The sequence below is a fragment of the Bombina bombina genome, chromosome 3, assembly GCF_027579735.1.
Source record: "Bombina bombina isolate aBomBom1 chromosome 3, aBomBom1.pri, whole genome shotgun sequence".
NCBI classification, from domain to species: domain Eukaryota; kingdom Metazoa; phylum Chordata; class Amphibia; order Anura; family Bombinatoridae; genus Bombina; species Bombina bombina.
In genome coordinates this window covers 1,143,825,316-1,143,846,190 of record NC_069501.1, presented here as the reverse complement: position 1 = coordinate 1,143,846,190, position 20,875 = coordinate 1,143,825,316, and the positions used below count along the sequence as shown (strand labels likewise).

Genomic DNA, 20,875 nt, shown 5'->3' with positions numbered 1-20,875 from the left:
ACCATTGAACCACAATAATTCAAATCATTGTGAAAGATGGCAAGAGGGCCAAGCCTAAGAATATACATTCTAGCAAATCCGATAATACGGTTAGAAGAAATACTCCAGCCTCTCCTCCTCCTTTTTTATGGGAAGGAAACAGAGACAGGGAAAACCCGCAGAGGAATCATATAGTAAAAACGTAAGAGACACTGGGGACGATAGAGAGGGATGGGAACAACAGGTGGACCAAAAGAAGGGAACCAAAAGAGGATGTAGAGGAGGCAGAATGGCACAGGGAAAGAAAAACAGCCAAAAAATATTAGATATAGCTTAGATATATATTCTGTAACCCTAACTAATAGTGAAATCAAATTACTGGGAAAGGGATTAAAGTTTAAATGTATTTAGACCTTCAGAAATATATTAGGAAGCTGATCTTAAAAAGGTACTTTCTAAAAGATCCGAAAAAACAATATGATCAGAAACGGCATGATTCTTTTGATATTAAGACAGTATCCACTCTGAAAGTGCTTGAATAGGAGCAAACAAATCAGTCCAGCACTCAATGGTCCCTCAACGCCACTGTGGAGGACCACTCAAGCCTCCAATCCCCACAAGGAAATCCAAAGCAAGTGGCAGCAAAAATTTTTATTTAAATATAAAGTACAGAAATTAACAGCAGCGACGTTGCTGTATTACTACCTTAATCATGCTATCAAACACACTGAATTAAAGCTATTTATACTTCTACACCACGCTCAAGAGTACATAAATTATTAACTCTTCATATAACATCCTTAAAGGTAATGTTTTAAAGGAAAATGTACACATAATGTGTATTCACATATTAAAATAAAAAAATAGAAAACCTTACAACTACTATATCAGACCTGAAAGCAACACACTCAAAAAAATCAAAAGTACAAAATACAATTATTATTTCATTATTCATATCTATATCCTATGTACAAATATTTCAGCATATCTTTTTCAAAGTAATGTGTATTTAGAAATCAGGTATAATATATCGATAGATAATTTAGATAGATAATTTATCATTTGATTCCTACTAATACATCATATGCCATACAGAAAAACCGAAAGATCCCAATCTCTATTATGCCCATTTTAGCATATGTTGAAATTTCAAATTCATATTCATTTATAAAGGATACTAGTTATTTTTTTTAAGGAAAATTAATACATTGGGAATTGATACTGATAAATACCTCTTGTTTAGTTTAGATATAGAGAGTCTCTCTACATTTCAATCACACACAAAAGTGGAATGGGGGCAGTCAAAGCAATATTGAGTACTAATCTAGTTTATTTGAAGGCACATACAGATTTACAATTGTTAGAGCTTACCCTGTACTGCAATTATTTTTTATTTGAAGATGATTATTATTTGCAAATACAAGGGACAGCCATGGGGTCCAACGTCGCCCCCAATTCCGCCAATATTTTCATGAATATTTTCGAGGAAAAATGTGACGTTGGCTCCCTGATGGCTTTTGTAAAAAGACTTGAATTGTGCTACAAGGCATATACAATTCAAATTGTCTTGGAGTGAGGATAATATAGCTTTCATTGACACTAAAGTGATGAAAAATGGTCGGTCTTTAAAAGTAGATTTATTCAGGAAGGATACTGACCATATTAGCCTTCTTTGCTTTGACAGTGCTCATCCACCTTCCCTACTTAAAGCTCTACCCCGTAGTCAATTCTTAAGGGCTCGTAGGATTCTTACAGATGACAATTTACTTAATGTGAGATTTAAAGAAATGGGCAACAGATTCTTAAAGAGTGGGTATCCACCCGCCGTTATTGATAAAGACATTAAATACGCATTATCCATTCCTAGAGAGACTTTAAGTCCTAAAAAGGAAAATAAAAAGGATGATCAACGTATAGTTTTTGTTTCTGAAATTAATGCACAACCTGTCCAGATTCAACGTATTAAGAAACATTGGGCTGTCCTATCCAATTGTAACCCAGAAATTAAAGAATTCCAGAAATGCCCTATGCCCGCATATAAGCATGGCCTGAATATCAAACAACAGCTTATTAAAGCAGATGTCGGCTCTAGTAAAAAAAAAAAAAAAAACAGGGATTCATTACTTGTAAAAATGAGGGATGCTACCCAGGCTTAAAATGCTCATGTTGCAATAATATGATTAAAGGCCCCGTTTTCTATCACCCCACCACAGGAAAAAAGTTTGAAATCAGAGGTTATCACACATGTCATACACATTTTGTGGTATACATTATTAAGTGTTCCTGTGGGCGGCACTATATAGGGGTAACAACTAGAAATATCAGGGATAGAATTATTGAGCACAAAAGCAACATTAGAACGGGTAATATTAAAGCCCCTGTAGCTCACCATTTTATTAAAATGGGACACTCAATTAACCAACTGAGGTTTCAAGTAATAGAAAGTGTTCCCATGCCCCGTAGAGGAGGTAACAGAGAGCTTTTGCGAAAACAGCGAGAATCCTTTTGGATTTTTAAATTAGGAGCCATGGAGCCAAATGGGCTAAATAGAGATTGGGATCTTTAGTTTTTTCTGTCATCTCTAATGGCATAAGATGTATTAGTAGGACTTAAGTGAAAAATTATCTATCTAAATTATCTATCTATATATTATACCTGATTTCTAAATACACATTACTTTGAAAAAGATATGTTGAAATATTTGTATATAGATATGAATAATGAAATAATAATTGTATTTTGTACTTTTGATTTTTTTTTTGAGTCTGTTGCTTTCAGGCTTGATATAGTAGTTGTAAGGTTTTCTATTTTTTTATTTTAACATGTGAAATTAGTATGTAAATTTTCCTTTAAAACATTACCTTTAAGGATGTTGTAAGAAGAGTTAATAATTGATGTACTTTTGAGCACCACCTAGTGGTGTACAAGTATAAATAGTTGTAATTCAGTGTGTTTGATAGCATGATTAAGGTAGTAATACCAAAACGTCACTGCTGTTAATTTCTGTGCTTTATATTTAAATACATCTTTTTGCTGCCACTTGCTTTGGATTTCCTAGTGCTTAAAAAGGAACATTCTCTGGAGTATTCAAACCCGGCAAATTATGTAGACTGGTCTGAACTTCTTAATTTATCAACTCATGAGGAGGATAGGGGTACTTTACACAGTCATTTTAAAGGTAAATCATCTTTTTATCCGACCCATACACAGGGCGTATCTATCTATCTATCTATCTATCTATCTATCTATCTATCTATCTATATATATATATATATATATATATATATATATATATATATATATATATATATATATACATATACACAGAGAGAAGCACACTCACAGGAATGAACAACTGGCTCAATACTATTGTTAGCCTGTTCTATGGCGATTTACCACCTGGGTGCAGCTTCTTTTAGCCCAGTAATACTTTTCACAGAGAAGAGCTTTCCTGTAGTATATCAGTCTGATCCCGCCTATTACGGTCAGTCCAGTGCCGAAATACCAGGCAATTCCTCTCTGAACAAGGAACACAGCAACCCCAGATGATCGTTTCGGCCTTCAAACGTTTGCTTCTCTGTGTGTGTGTGTGTGTGTGTGTGTATATATATATATATATATATATATATATATATATATATATATATATATATATATATATAAGATTTTAACACCTTATTCGACAAAAACTTGAAGAATGGTAAGGTGAATAAATTAAATGGCATCCTATCAGACCATGAAAGAAAAGCAATCAAAAAACTTAGCAGCAAATTTTTGGAATTAAAAAAGGATCCTATTACAGAATATAAAAAATCCCTTAGGGCAATATTAATCCCAGCCAAAGAAATGAATATTATTAATAAGGATGATGAGTTCAATTTTATCTTATAATTAGTCCTAAAACACCAGTTTTCTACCATATTCCCAAGATACACAAGGAACACACTAATCCACCAGGGAGACCAATTGTATCGGGACTAGCAGTAACTTTTCAGCATACATCAACTGGTACCTGCAGCCCAAGGTTAAGTCTATAAATTCCTTCTTAAAAGACACTATGGATACTATAAATATTGTAAATTTGAGGACCTCTAATGGGATGCAGAATACCTTTGGATGACATGAGATGTCTCTGCCCTTTACACCAATATTCCACATGATAAAGGAGTACAGGCTTTCAAGGAAAAATGCAGGAACTGGGATATCCCAGCAATACAATGAGAAGTTCCTAGTGGAGGGCATATATTATGTACTTAATCACAGCTATTTTGAATTTTAACGTACAATTTTATAAACAAATTAAAGGTGGCTCCCTCATATGCCAACATCTATATGGGGCAGTTTGAAGAGCATATGATTTGGAACAATAATCAGTTTTGAGATAAATTGTATAAATATTAAAGGTACATAGACGATATCATCATTGTATGGAAGGGGACAATCAAAGAGGAAAGGGACTTTATATATTGTATCAATACTAATGATTTTAATCTCAGTTTTACTGGAAATATTAATGCAAAAGAAATTTACTTCTTAGATTTAACTTTGTCCATTGATGAGAATAATAAGGTTATGACAAAAAATTCAGAAAACCAACTGATAGAAATGGTTTGAGAAAGTCGACTTGCATGCTGATGAAACGCGTAGGGGCGGGTCCACTGAGTAGCATGTTTAAGTTTTTTGTTGGTATACCTGGAATAAGGATCAGTATACTTATTTCAAACAGATCTTATGTACTGGCACTATTTCTAAAATCCAAGGACACAGACTGTTCATAACAACTTTCCCACCAGCTGCAGGCAGCTCAGAGGGAGAAAGATTGAGAACAGAGCATCCTGTATCAATCAGACTGCCAAGGCAGTTACACAGATAAGCTGCTTTTATGTGTATTTTTAGTGTGTTTTTATTGAATTTGCATGTCAACTTTGATTAAAGTATACTGTGAATCGTAGATGCGCTTTGTTTTCTGCTGTTTTACATGTCTGCCATTTTGGATCCCTCACTGAGAATCGGGGCCGTCCTTGGGGTGTGGCGGCGAGGTGGCCGCCTTGGGCCCCGTGCTTAGGAGGGCCCCGCCACGCCGCCGGTGCAATTAAAAAAAAAAAAGCACTTTTTGGCGGCATTGTTTTTTTAAAAATTGGCACCGCGCAGTCACTTTCAGGACTCAGGAGCGGAGCGGTAATCCGTGGGATTCCGGTGGGAGGAGCGTAGGATGAGCACAGCAGAGTCGAGAGAGTGGGATCGGAGCTGAGTGTGGGACTGTCTGACTGAGGAGGAGTAGAGGGCCAGGGCTGGCTGGCTGTGAATTGATCATGATCATCATCCCATCATGAATCATGGTAAGCAGCTCAGCTGCAGAGCTCCATGGGGGCAGCATTTTATTGCAGGGGGCTGGGGGCAATTGAAGGGGCTGGGGCATCATTGTATTGCTGGGGGCAATTGAAGGGGTCTGGGGAATCATTTTATTGCAGCGGATTAATGTTATTGCTGGGGGGCTGGGGGCATCATATTTTTGTTGGGGGCATCATTTTATTGCAGGGGAGATGGGGCATCATTTTATTGATGGGTCATCATTTTTGTGCTGGCGGCATCATTTTTTTGCAGGGCCCATATTTTTATTGCAGGGGGCATCATTTTATTACAGAGGTACTGGGCATCATTTTATTTCAGGGGGCTTCATTTTATTGCTAGGGGCATCATTTATTGCAGTGGGGCTGGGGCATCATTTTATTGCAGGGGGGTTGGGGTCTTCATTTTTTTGCTGGGGGCATCATTTATTGCAGGGGGACTGGGGGCATCATATTTTTGTTGGCATCATATTATTGCAGGGGCATCATTTTATTGCAGGGGAACTGGGGCATGGGCATAATTGTATTGCTAGGGGCATCATTTATTGCAGTGGGGCTGGGGCATCATTTTATTGCAGGGGGGTTGGGGTCTTCATTTTTTTGCTGGGGGCATCATTTATTGCAGGGGGACTGGGGGCATCATATTTTTGTTGGCATCATATTATTGCAGGGGCATCATTTTATTGCAGGGGAACTGGGGCATGGGCATAATTGTATTGCTGGGGGGCATCATTTTTTGTAGGGGGGCTGGGGGCATAATTTTATTGCTGCAGGGGGGCTTCATTTTATTGCTGGGGGCATATTGCAGTGGGGCTGGGGGCATCATTTATTGCAGTGTGGCTGGGGCATCATTTTATTGCAGGGGAGCTGGGGCATCATTTTATTACAGGGGAACTGGGCATCATTTATCGCAGTGTGGCTGGTGGCATCATTTATCGCAGTGTGGCTGGGGGCATCATTTTATTGCTGGGGGCATCATTGCAGTGGGGCTGGGGGAATCATTTATTGCAGGGGGGCTGGGGCATAATTTTTGTGATGGGGGCATAATTTTTGTGATGGGGGCATAATTTTTGTGATGGGGGCTGCAGGGGGACTGGGCTTCATTTTATTGCTGGGGGCTTCATTTTATTGCAGGGGGCTGGGGGCAATTGAAGGGGTCTGGGGCATCATTTTATTGCAGGGGGGTTCATTTTATTGCTGGGGGCATTATATTTTTGTTGGGGGCATCATTTTATTGCAGGGGGACTGGGCATCATTTTATTGCATAGGGGCTTCATTTTATTGCTGGGGGCATCATTTATCGCAGTGCGGCTGGGGGTATCATTTTTTGCAGACTGTGGGGCTGTGGCATCATTTTATTGCAGTGGGGCTGGGGGCTTTATTTTATTGCTGGGGGCTTCATTTTATTGCTGGGGGCATCATTTATTTTATTGTGTGGGCTGTGTGTGTGGTGTGTGGGCTGTGTGTGTGTACACCTGTGTATGTGTCTGAGTGTGTGGATGTATGTGTATATAAGTATCTCTGTGTGGTACAGTGCATTGCCCCATTTTTTGTTCTGGGTAGAGGCCCCGTGCTGTCAATCTGCCTAGGGACCTGCATTTGCTAGGGCCGGCCCTGGCGTCTCTGTAATGTTCTTGTTATCATAAGAAAACACATAAAAATAAGGCCCAGACCCAGTTCAACTCAACTGTTCCTAATTGTCAGCATAATTCTTCATTATATACATAAACAGTTGTTCCAATAGTATAAATGGTATATTGCAATATATACAATGTTATAGTGCTCCACAGTGCTCCACATTGGTGGATTTATGTTTTTTTATATATATAAAATGTTGTGCATTACCTTAAATAATTTTTCTTCTATTTTTTTTTTTTTCATTTTAAAAGCTGGGGGGCAGAGATTGGGCGGGGTTGGGGGCGTGGAGAAAGGTGGCCCCATTTTGTCATCCTGCCTTGGGCCCCGCAATGGCTAGGGCCGGCCCTGCTGAGAATATACGGTCCAAATACAGCAGTGCCACTGTAAAGCAGGATACGAAAAATCTACACTGTCCAAGGAACTTATTTATCATTTACCCTTTTTTTGATCTGCAACTAACAAGTACTGTGACATTATTATTATCAATTTAACATTTGAATCACACGATCTTTTGAATTTTTTCCTTGTTTTTCCTGTATTTGATATTTTGGTATTTTTTTTCTGGTGATTGTGATTATAGCGCTTTATATTTGTTCTTTTTGTTTATCCTTAACATAAAGCATATTGGTGAACTCACCTTAAAGGGATATGAAACCCACATTTTTGTCTTTCATGATTCAGATAGAGCATGCAATTTTAAGCAACTTTCTAATTTACCCTTATTATCAATTTTTCTTCGTTCTCTTGGTATCTTTATTTGAAAAAACAGGAATGTAAGCTTAGAAGCTGTCTCAATTTTGGTTCAGCACCCTAGGTAGCACTTGCTGATTGGTGGTTAGAAAAGGGTTAAACACACAGTAGAAGTGCTGCTCAGGACCTGTGGAGTACTACTGGTCCCAAGCGGAGACCACCGCTGATCTTATCAGCAGTGGTAGTTGCACATTTCAGTTGTGCGACTAGCACTGCTGACTGAATCAGCAGCGGGTTCCGCTTGGGACCAGTAGTGCTCCACAGGTCCTGAGCAGCACTTCTACTGTGTGTTTAAGTCCTTTGCAGGGGTTAAACACACAATAGTGTAGGGTCAATAGTCTTAAAATGACATGCTCTAAAAATTAGAGCATGTCATTTTTCGATTATTATGGTTCTTTAAATAGTGACTAGATCATTTACATTGATTGTGGTTTGTTAGGGTAATTACATTATGAAGTTTTGTGTATACTGTGGGCCCGATGATCTAAACCTCACCAGATGAGACGTGTTTTTTTCATGATATCTCCTATTGAAAGTAATAGAGCCTATATTTTCGTATGCATGTGTTTTTCTATTAGGGTTTTAGGTATTTTGAGTGTTTTGAGAAAAGCTCGCCACCTTTTAGTATGAAAGAAAAACACTGTGAGATCTGTAGTGTGAAAATCTGTACAGAATTAGGCTGCTTTTAGAGATACAATTTCATACACGCCCATGTTCAGCTCATTTTACAAAAAACAACAATTGCGCTTTGTATTTTGTACTTCTAAGTACGAATTTCTAAGTGATTTTTGCACATCCAGGGTACTTAAATTATGATTTATGCTGTGCATATTTAATACAATTTATTCCTGTGTAACGTTTTTGATGAAATACAATTTTTGGTGAAAAATTTTGTTCCGATTTTTAATGCACCTTAAAGGGATATGAAACACAAATGTTTTCTTTCATGATTCAGATAGAGCATGCAATTGTCTAAGTTTCTTCTATTATGAATTTTCCTTCATTCTCTTGGTATCTTTTGTTGGGAAACAGGGATGTAAACTTAGGAGCTGCCCATTTCTGGAGCACTATATTTTAGCAATTTTGCAAGAGCACTAGAGGGCAGCACTATTTCCTGCCATGTAGTGCTCCAGATGCCCACCTAGGTATCTCTTCAACAAAGAATATCATGGGAACTAAGCAATTCTGATAATAGAAGTAAATTGGAAACTTTTTTTAAAAAAAATTGCATGTTCTGTCTGAATCACAAGATAATTATATTGGTTTCATATCCCTTTAACAATACAATTTTTTTCCTGGGTATATTTGTGTGAATGGTTCAATTATTCATTTTGTAAGACATTTAAAATACTAATTATTGTGTGCACTTCTGTAATGTATGCATCTCCTCCCCATAAGGAATGCAGTATTCTCCCCTTAGGTAAAAAGGGGCTTTAGATAATTCTACCAGGGAAATAGAAGTACTGGCGAGTAATCTTTAAAGGGATAGTCTAGTCAAAAATAAACTTTCATGATTCAGATAGAGCAGGCAATTTTAAGCAACTTTCTAATTTACTCCTATTGTCAATTTTTCTTCATTCTCTTGGTATCTTTATTTAAAAAGCTGGAAAGTAAGCTAAGGAGCCGGCCCATTTTTGGTTCAGCACCTGGGTAATGCTTGCTGATTGGATGGCTACATTTAGACACCAATCAGCAAGCGCTACCCAGGTGATGAACCAAAAATGGGCCCGGCACATAAGCTTACATTCCAGCTTTTTAAAATAAAGATACCAAGAGAACGTAGAAAAATTGACAATAGGAGTAAATTAGAAAGGTGCTTAAAATTGCCTGCTCTATCTGAATCTTGAAAGTTTAATTTTGACTAGACTATCCCTAATCTCGCCAGCCTAGAGAGCTTTAGATCATCGGCCCTATATGTTAGTGTTAGTAAAGATTTGGATACCTAAATATATGATGTTGAGATATAATGCTGGAAAAGGAATCTTGAGGGATTCTGCTGCAAGCAGACTGAAAATGGCCTTGTTTTTTTTTTAATGTTTTGCATATAGCCGCAGCTGTTAATCCTTTACAAATAATAACCTGTAAAACTAGGGTATATTTAGGAAGTACCTTAATTAATTTAATCAAGGCTGCTACTATTTACTGCCTAGTCATCAAAAGCAACAAGGAAAAACAAACATAAGGCTCCACATAGAGTATGACACAGTATCAGACATTTCCCAAACAACTATACATTTTGTAGTCACCGAATTCAGACAGGTTTCTCTGGCAGCCAATTCTAAAAAGCTCTCTTTGTGATCGTGAGATTATTTAAGAATGCTCGCCAGTCCTTCTATTTCCCTGGGGAAATGTTAATGTTGCAAAATTGTTGCAGCATACAAAATATTTCTTTAAAAAAGCACTGACAGTAAACACCAAAAATGTTATTGTTTAAAAAGATAGATTATTCCTTTTATTAACCATTCCCCAGTTTTGCTTAACCAACACCGTTATATTAATATACTTTTTACCTCTGTAATTAACTTGTATCTAAGCTTCTGCAGACTGCCTCCTTATCTCAGTTCTTTTGACAGACTTGCATTTTAGCCAATCAGTGCTGACTCATTAATAACTCCACTGGAGTGAGCACAATGTTATCTATATGGCACACATGAACTAACGTTCTCAAGGTGTGAGAAACTGTTAAATGCATTCAGATAAGAGGCGGCCTTCAAGGGTTTAGAAATTAGCATATGAGCCTACCTAGGTTTAGCTTTCAACTAAGAATACCAAGAGAACAAAGCAAATTTAATGATAAAAGTAAATTGGAAAGTTGTTTAAAATTGCCTGCCATATCTGAATCATAAAAGTTTAATGCCAGAACTATTATAACATATTAACTCCTTAATGTCCTTTAAACAAAAATGGCATATTTATTTAACCTACATTAAAACACATATCAATTCTAACTTTTCAAGAAGCATTATACATTATGTGCAAACAAATTGGCCAAGTACTTCACAGAAAATTATTTACATAAAAAATATATACAGGGGGATTTATTCCTTTTTTTCACAAGACAATAGATCCCAATCGCTATTAAATCCTAAAAGGTTCAAAGGTCCGTAACTCGTGAATCCAAAATGATTTGCGTTGTTTCAACATTAGCTCCCTATCACCCCCTTTACATGGTTTTCCACCAAAATCAATTATTTGAAACCTTAGCTGATTAACAGCATGTCCTGTTTGTAGAAAATGGTGAGCTACTCGTGCCTTATGATTTTTTTTATCCTAATAGCGCTCATATATTCTCTGATTCTATACTGGATACATCTAGTCATCTCACCTACACAGCTCTGCCAACATGGGCATTTAACAATATAGATTACAAACTGAGGCCTAGATTACAAGTTTTGCGGTAGCTGAAAAAGCAGATGATAACGCTGCTTTTTTTCCTACCGCTGGTATTACGAGTCTTGCAGGTTTAGGGTCACCGCACACTTTTTTGGCCTTACCGCAAAACGACTTACGTAATGTAAATTGATTGTATTAGTTTTATTAAATATTGTTGTATTGCATTATGCATTGCTGAGAACCTTTATTTCATTAGAGATTAATTTGTCGTATTTGTAAAATTTGGCCAGTATATTTTTAACCTAATTTTTTATAAGATTAATGGTTTAAGACAACATTTCACTATCGTATCAACAGATATAGAATTAGTTTGCACTTTCAAGTTCACAATCTTAGATATTTATATCACTAGTTGTGACAAAACCAATCTCGCCACTGTACATTGGAGGGCCTGTTATGGAACATTCTTTGGGCTGGAGGTACATGGGCTTAAGGATACCCAGAGACTGCATGGAAATATGGAATTTTATATGCTGGACACCCCATGTACTTTCATACCTCTGTCTTATGTCTATGTCACCCTGTATCCATAAATACAGGATGGGTACAGGGTGTGAGTGCCCCTTGTGGGAGCAATTGTGACTCTATAAGCAAAGTGGGCATAAAAGACTTTATAGCTAATAAGAACTGTTCCTATATTCTGTAATAAGATGTATTCTATGTATGTTTAAGATCTGATTGTGTCTCAGGAGTCTGTCTGGGTAAACTGATTGTGTCATTGTGTGATTATGTTAACTAGACTGCCCAACATCAGATTGTCTGAGTAAACGTTCTTCCCTAGTTAATTAACTTAATATGTTAATCTGTTTTACCTGTGAATAGACAATTGTTTGATGCATTGTTCATATGTTTGCCTTACTGTTAACCCAATGCCCTTTGTAACCTGAAGCCAGGGTGTATAAATCTGTGTGCTGCCTTCAAATAAAGCATATATTCTGTTTAAACCTGAAACTGGCTGGGTTGTGAATTGCTGATTGTCTATGCAGGACATTGTTCATCTGGGGTTAACCCTTGGTACACAGTTGGTACAGTAACATTGGTGGCAGCGACGGAATGAACCTTATCGCCCAGAAGAGCAACTACACAAGCCAGTAACCTCAGGAAGAGGGGGATTATTACAATACTGACTAAGATGGAAAAGAGAAAAGTAAATTTTGCATCTTTTAAAAACTTCCTGGAAACAGAAGGAGAGATTGATGGGTACCTTGCGGATTTTGAGAGGCAATGTGCACTACACAAGGTACCCGCAGAGGACTGGGTCACGATATTATCTGGAAAATTATCCGGCCGGGCCAGAGAGGCTTTTCGGGCCATTCCAGATGAGGAAGTCAGGGATTATAATACTGTAAAAGAGGCTCTGCTCTCCAGGTATGCGGTTACACCGGAGGCATACCGGAGACGGTTCAGAGACACTGTTAAATTAGCTGGAGATTCCTACCTTGAGTGGGCATGTAAGGTGCACCGCACAGCAGCTCACTGGATAGCGGGGTGCCAAGCCATATCTGGGGAAGAGGTGCTGCAGCTATTCCTGTTGGAACATTGCTTCGACAAATTACCCGCAGGAGTTCGAGAGTGGGTTCGGGACCGTAAACCCTCCACCCTGCAGGAAGCGGCTCGCTTGGCAGATGAGTATACGGATGCCCGCAAACTGGACATTGCTACCACTAAGCCCCCTGCTAGAGTGGAGTACAGACCCCCAGTCACCCCAGCAGCTGCCAGTTACCAAACCCCGGCGCACCGCTATACCACACGGCCTCCGGCCACGAACTACCCTCAGAGAGCCCTGTTCAATTCGCGGGGCTACTCACAACCTATTCGGTGCTTTAGATGTAAGCAACTAGGGCACAAAAGACCAGAGTGTCCCCTAAACGCAGCGAACCAAGCGCAGTCCTGGAGAAGACCCGCCGGCGGAATCCCACGTAATCCTCAGCCTGCGGCCCGCTACGTAGAGGCGCAAGAATGCTGGAGCATCCTACATGAGGTAGACGTTGTGCAAGCTGCCCACCGGAATAACCGGCAACTGGTTAAAGTGAATGGGAAGAAGGTCAGTGGTCTACGGGATACTGGTGCTACCATGACCTTGCTTCAAAAGAACTTGGTGTCTGAGAAACAGTACACTGGAGACACTGTGGCTGTGAGGGTAGCAGGGGGCGATGTGTTCAGCCTACCTGTTGCCAGGGTACATTTGGATTGGGGAGTGGGCGCTAGACCTGTGAATGTGGGGGTCAAGAAGGACTTACCTGCTGATGTTCTTCTTGGAAATGACTTGGCCCCCCTTGTTTCTGCCTACGCTCCTATGGGTCCCGCTGATGTTAACTCTGTGACTACCCGGGCCCAGATCCGTGCAGCAGAGACTGACCCCCCTGCTGCTAAGCCCCAGGACGCTGAGCTCAGTAAATCTCTATCCGCTATTGATATGTGGAGGTCCCGTTACAATGCGCTGATGAAGGAGAAGAGGAGCGCAGAGGAAAAAGCACGTTTAGAACAGGAATCTCTGCTAGACAAGCTGCACCGACAAACTGCAGAAAACACCAGCTTGAGAGTGGGACATGAAACATTAAAGACAAACTTAGTGACACTGGAGGAGAAGCTGACGCTGGCTCATAGTGAGGTGCAGCAACTCAAGGGCACCCTATGTCAGTATGAAGGGATTGTGGATACCTATAAAGAGCAGGTACAGAAAACTCGTAAAGAAGCTGATGGGATTTTGAAGGACTGTTTGGCCCTGGTCTGGGCACTGAGGAATTTGAACCCTTGTTTGTATGGACAGGAATTCTCTCTCATAACGGGAATACAGATGGATTGTCCCAGCAAACTGACATGCCTACCAGGCGCTCTGGTGGTATATGCCACAGTATATACCCTGGACAGCCGAGCATGACAAACCAGAGGGAGAGGAGTTTGATGGTCCTGTCCCCCAGCAACACGGCTGTTTAGCCAAAGGGGAGACGATTGGTCTCCCCCTCCAGCAGCACAGCTATGTATCCGAAGGGGAGACAGTCGGTCTTCCCCTCCAGCAACCAGGCTCCCACCAGGCTACTTCCATGGTAGTGCTGGCACCCGGGCAGAGTACAGCTGGTCTCTGCCCACCTCGCAACCCACCAATTCAGCGTACCAGTCCCCCACACAGCTGTGGTGAGGCACCTGGACATGGACAAGTTTTCCCCGTACTCAGGTGTAGTAACCATTTATTGTGGGTGGGCTGTACTACTAATTGTGTTTTATGGGTGGGTTGCTGGACTAACCAGGGCACTGACCGGCAGGAGGTCAGATACCCTGTTAGTCTGTTTGGAAAAGGGGAGAGATGTGACAAAACCAATCTCGCCACTGTACATTGGAGGGCCTGTTATGGAACATTCTTTGGGCTGGAGGTACATGGGCTTAAGGATACCCAGAGACTGCATGGAAATATGGAATTTTATATGCTGGACACCCCATGTACTTTCATACCTCTGTCTTATGTCTATGTCACCCTGTATCCATAAATACAGGATGGGTACAGGGTGTGAGTGCCCCTTGTGGGAGCAATTGTGACTCTATAAGCAAAGTGGGCATAAAAGACTTTATAGCTAATAAGAACTGTTCCTATATTCTGTAATAAGATGTATTCTATGTATGTTTAAGATCTGATTGTGTCTCAGGAGTCTGTCTGGGTAAACTGATTGTGTCATTGTGTGATTATGTTAACTAGACTGCCCAACATCAGATTGTCTGAGTAAACGTTCTTCCCTAGTTAATTAACTTAATATGTTAATCTGTTTTACCTGTGAATAGACAATTGTTTGATGCATTGTTCATATGTTTGCCTTACTGTTAACCCAATGCCCTTTGTAACCTGAAGCCAGGGTGTATAAATCTGTGTGCTGCCTTCAAATAAAGCATATATTCTGTTTAAACCTGAAACTGGCTGGGTTGTGAATTGCTGATTGTCTATGCAGGACATTGTTCATCTGGGGTTAACCCTTGGTACACAGTTGGTACAGTAACACTAGTCTTTTGTCTAATTATATTATAAGTAGGAGTTTTGTGGAAGGTATCACAAACACCTAACCAAATATTGCACACCACATTTGAGTATTTTATTATTTTTTTATCAATACTTTTCTTATGCATTTATTATGAATTATTATATATATATATATATATATATATATATATATATATATATATATATGTTAATACACTTACATCACAAAATTTGGGTAATTTAATTAACACTGAACACATAACCTGATCTACTATTGACTAAACCTATAAATTTATATCTATCAATTATATAATACTTTTTAATAACCAGATTGCCTTAGGCGCCCCCTACAAACCCACACATCTATTAACTTCTGCAACTTACTTCCTCTTTCAGTCTGTCACAATGGACTGACTCTCCCAATCACAAAGATGGTCACTCCCTTGATCTGATTTTTAGCTATCGATGCACTATTTTAAACTTCACAAACCTCCCTTTTTCCTCTTTCTGACCATCATCTCCCCACTTGCAACATCACATCCCTCCCTACAACTCTCCTTCTACCCCTCTCACCAAACTTCCCAGAAGCATTATGTCATTAGATCAGCAACAGCTTGCTAGTTCTCTCGAACCTCTCCTCTCTTCCATCTCCTCCTTTTCCTGCCCTGACTAATCTATCCTCCACTATAATTCCACCCTTGCATTGGTCCTTGACAATCTGGCCCCTCTTACCATAGCTCGGAACTCATACACTCATCCTCAGCCCTGGCAAACTCCTCTGACACAGTACCTACGCATATGTTCCTGTACTTCTGAGCGGCACTGAAGAAAATCTTGTAGTTCAGCTGACTTTCTTCACTACAGGTTCATCTTGAATTCCTACTATTCTGCCCTTAAGCTCTCTAAGCAACTTTAATTCTCTACTCTTATCTCTACTCTTTCTTCAAACCCAAAATGTCTGTTGTCCACTTTCAATACTCTTCTCTGCCCACCCCCACCTCCTAATACAACTTCTCTCTTAGCTCAAGATTTTGCCAGCTACTTCAATAACAAAATCGACTCCATCAAAAATGAAATCAGCTCTAAACATACTACCAGTCTCCCACCCCCTCAAAAGCTCACAGTCATCCAAAACCCATAAAATTAGCTCTTTCGCCATTGTTACTGAGGAAGAAGTTTCTGCACTTATACTGTTCTCTCACCTCACTACCTGTCCCCTCGACCCTATCCCCTCACATCTACTCCCCTCCCTCTCTTCTACCCTTACCCCTATACTCACACACATTTTCAACCTCTCCCTCAGGACCGGTATATTTTCCTCATCTCTAAAACATGCACTGGTAACACCTATTCTTAAAAAATCTCTCGATCCAACCTCCCCATCCAATTACCGCCCTATTTACCTACTCCCTCTTGCCTCAAAGCTTCTTGAAAAGATAGTATATGCACGCCTATCCCATTTCCTTACATTAAACTCACTCCTTGACCCACTGCAATCTGGATTTCGCCCCCATCACTCCACAGAGACAACAATTAAGGAGCCTATAGATGACATGTAGATTGAGAAGAAAAGGGGACCAAGGACAGAGCCTTGCGGTACCCTAATAGAAAGTATTAATGGGGCAGCGGAAGCCCCAGAGAAGGCTACACTAAATGCCTCTGCCAGGCTCATCTTCCTTACTTGTCGCTCTTCATCTTCTGCACCTCTCTGCACTGACTTCCTCTTGCCTCCAGAATAAAACACACAGTTCTCACTCTGACATACAAAACCCTCACCTGCACTCCTCCCTCTACATCTCAGACCTCTTCTCCAGATACTCTTCCTCCCATCCCCTTTGCTCTGCTCATGATCTCCCACTCTCCTCCTCTCTTGTTACCTCCTGACATTCCCATTTACAGGACTTCTCCAGACTGGCTCCCATCTTGTGGAACTTTCTGCCTCACGTCACAAGGCTCTCCCCTAGTTTTAAAAAGTTAAAGTGCTCTACTTTTCAGGGATGCATACAGCCTACACTAACCTTTCCTAATCCCAGTTCTTCTCCTCAATTGCTATGCCATTCATCCCCCTTAGCATGTAAGCCTAAGAGCCCAACTGTTTGCAGGTCACCTTCATAAGAACTGACTACAACAATGCAACTATCGGCAGGGCCCTCTACCTATTTAATCCCTATAAATGTTACCTTGTATACCGCCTATGGCGCTGTGGAATCTGTTGGCGCTCTACAAATAAATGATGATGATAATAATAATAATCGGGTGCATCTCCCTTTCACCAGGTTTTCTGTATCCGATGGAGTTGAGAATCACACATGAAACACAAGCAAGAAAAATGCAACTCTGATTCAACAAGATTTAATAATTAAAACAAGTGCAATATATACAAGCACTTACCTTAAAATTAGTGGTCTTGAATGTCCACAGTAGCCATAGAAGGGATCACCACTTCCCCTGGCACTTGTCACAATTGCGGTATGATGTAAACGATTATCCAAACAAGATTGCAACACAATGCCACACCAGAGTATGGCGTTCCTATAACCAGTGGTCAGTTCACATGTGCTAAGGCTACTGGTACAGTGATGGGGACACTCTTCTTAAAATTACCCCTAAGCATTTTGACCGGATCACGGCCGGACTTTGTCAAGAGGGGCATTTTGTTATTTATCTTGTTTAGATAAATATCTACATCATACTGCAAATGTGGCAAGCGCCAGGGGAAGTGGCAATCCCTTCTTTGGCTACTGTGGACTTTGAGATACAGACATTCAAGACTGCTATTTTTAATGTAAGTGCTTGTATATATTGCACTTCTTTCAATTAATAAATCTTGTTGAACCAGAGTTGCGCTCTTCTTGTATGTATTTCATAATTAATTTTGCAACTGTCAATATCTTGTTGATATGTTTTAGTCATGTTTTTACATTTACATTTCATGTAATTATGATGATATGATTTAATCGTTATCAAAAAGGGGTGTCACGTTTGCTGACATTGGAAGCGCAATCTTGTTTTTCTTGTAAAGAACTGTGGCTAATATTTTTATCTTGTATTAGGTGTGTGTTATTAGTCAGTCAGTGGGATTTGAGTATCTATCAAGTGCCTTTGGCTATTAAATTGAATGTGTCCATTTTAGTTGATTACTTGTGGTTAGGTGGATTGTGGTTGTCAAATTTGATGTTGTCCAAGCATCTTATTGGTTAATTTTTCAATGCCCTTTTCTGATATTTTTCAAATACAGATATAATTTTCTAGTTTGGATTGTGATTGTTCCAATGCCGTAAAAGGTGTATAGGGAAGCAAAACAAATAGCCAATAAAAATGATCAACTTGATTGGAATCAACACCATTGTTGCAAACCGTGCCACCAATAGAATGTTAAAGATATCTGCACACTCACAAGCTTATATGAACTTACCTATGTTTACGCTTCTACAAAGGATACCAAAAGAACAGAGTAAATTTGATAATAGAAGTAAATTAGAATTTGTATTTATTTTTTAAATTGCATACTCTGTCTAAAATATGAAAGTTTAATTGTGACTGTACCATCCATTTAATCAAATTATTTGCTTCCTAGGTGAAAGAGGAGGAAGCTTTGAATCTTCATCTTCATCTTCTTCTTTCGATTCTAATAATTTCGATTGTAATTATTTGGATGAGGTATGTATTTTTTAATTATATCCATTTTATAATAAATCAAAACTAAATAAATAAACAAGTAATAATAAAATTGATAAAACATGCCCAACATGCTCATCATATACACAGACCATGTTCACCAGAAAAAAAGGGGAAATATATAAAGTATAGAACCCTAGGCGTCCCTAGGGAAAATGATGCTGTCAGTGTTGCGAAAAAAAGTGGAGAATGATAAACCACAGCATTAAGGATCAAAAATTTTCCATAATTACACAGAAATGTCCCTTAGGATTATATACGGTTTAGGGCTGCAACAACTAATCGGTAAGATTTGTAGCACTCTGGGGATTGTTTAATTAAATAACTTGTGGTAACAGAGATAGTCGTGCAAGGATGTGCAGAGAACAAAGACAAAACTGTCTGAGTAAGCTAAATAACATTAAAAATTAACTTTTATTAAGGCTTAGTTAAAATTGGAAAACACACACTTAAAAACACTCTTAGGAGCCAAGATAATATTACTTGTTAATCGTATATTGGTTGGTGTGGTGGGTAAAAAATTATCTATAAATAGATAACTTATAAGGTATGGGGGCTAGTAACAATTCTATGTATTCAATATATACCGGAAGTGGCAACTCAAAATATGATTGATCAGTATGTTGTTGCTGGTAATTTATTGAATAGTTGTATACTTAGGTTCACTGCAATTAATATTGTGAATTTGCTGTGGAATTAACTCAATACGTTACAGTCCACTTGTGCATATATAATTAAGAGGCTTGAGTAATTATACACTTTTATTCATTGTGCGTAAAGTCAGGGACTTTATATAGGATCCCTTTAAGTTTCTCTTAATTTTCTATACGCATCTGTATATGAGGCTGTGTTCAAGCCTGCACTAAACAAATAAAGGCTTAATGCTTTATATTTAATAATGTCTTTTATATTAGCTATACAAAGTCCGGCGGGTATACACTTTGTTATATAGAGTATCCGTGAAATTGGAGATCACCCCTTATTGTGGTGTTATCACCGTTAGTAGTAAGATATTTCGATATTATTGTATCTTATATAAAAAATTGTTCCAGATAAAGCGATATAATACATATAACCTTCTTAAGGTTCCATTATGTTTATCCCTCTCGGTATGGAAATACCCAATATTTGGGACTAGGACCTTATTGGTTACTGTTATATTGGAGTCAATATGAGATTCTTGTTTTAAAGTATCGCTGTGGGTGTTTATTACAGGGTGATAAACACTGGGTGAATAGCGTTCCTGTTCTTATATAGAGCAGACAGATCTAGTAACTTAGTTCAAAATATGCCTTTAAGTAAATGGCAAATTATCAACTGCTCTGGGTAGTAACAAGAATTACCGCTATTTTATAAGCTGCACGGTACCTGTGTAATGTTATAACACAACAGACATACTTGGTAGAAAATATATATAAGATTTCAATTTAGCATAACAAAATGAGACATTATTAGTGCGGTATTGAGCCCTGTGTAGTTACAATTTACTAGAAGTGGTGTGAGTACTGCTAACTGCTAAATTGAAATCTTATATATATTTTCTACCAAGTATGTCTGTTGTGTTATAACATTACACAGGTACCGTGCAGCTTATAAAATAGCGGTCATTCTTGTTACTACCCAGAGCAGTTGATAATTTGCCATTTACTTAAAGGCATATTTTGAACTAAGTTACTAGATCTGTCTGCTCTATATAAGAACAGGAACGCTATTCACCCAGTGTTTATCACCCTGTAATAAACACCCACAGCGATACTTTAAAACAAGAATCTCATATTGACTCCAATATAACAGTAACCAATAAGGTCCTAGTCCCAAATATTGGGTATTTCCATACCGAGAGGGATAAACATAATGGAACCTTAAGAAGGTTATATGTATTATATCGCTTTATCTGGAACAATTTTTTATATAAGATACAATAATATCGAAATATCTTACTACTAACGGTGATAACACCACAATAAGGGGTGATCTCCAATTTCACGGATACTCTATATAACAAAGTGTATATCCGCCGGACTTTGTATAGCTAATATAAAAGACATTATCCTATACTATAAAAGGCCAAGTGTGTTTGTCCGAAGCTGTCATGCGCAGTAGAGACAGCACGAGGACAAAC

At 38.9% G+C, this 20,875-nt stretch overlaps 1 protein-coding gene across 2 annotated transcripts in view; it reads left to right on the top strand.

Moving 5' to 3' along the window:
- The window catches only part of PARP4 (poly(ADP-ribose) polymerase family member 4), a 516,705-nt gene that overhangs the window by 378,190 nt on the left and 117,640 nt on the right, over positions 1-20,875 (top strand). For both annotated transcript variants that reach the window (XM_053708536.1, XM_053708535.1), the window contains exon 32: positions 18,653-18,735. In XM_053708536.1, coding sequence (XP_053564511.1) covers positions 18,653-18,735 — 83 coding nt within the window. The remainder of the gene's footprint in view (positions 1-18,652; positions 18,736-20,875) is intronic.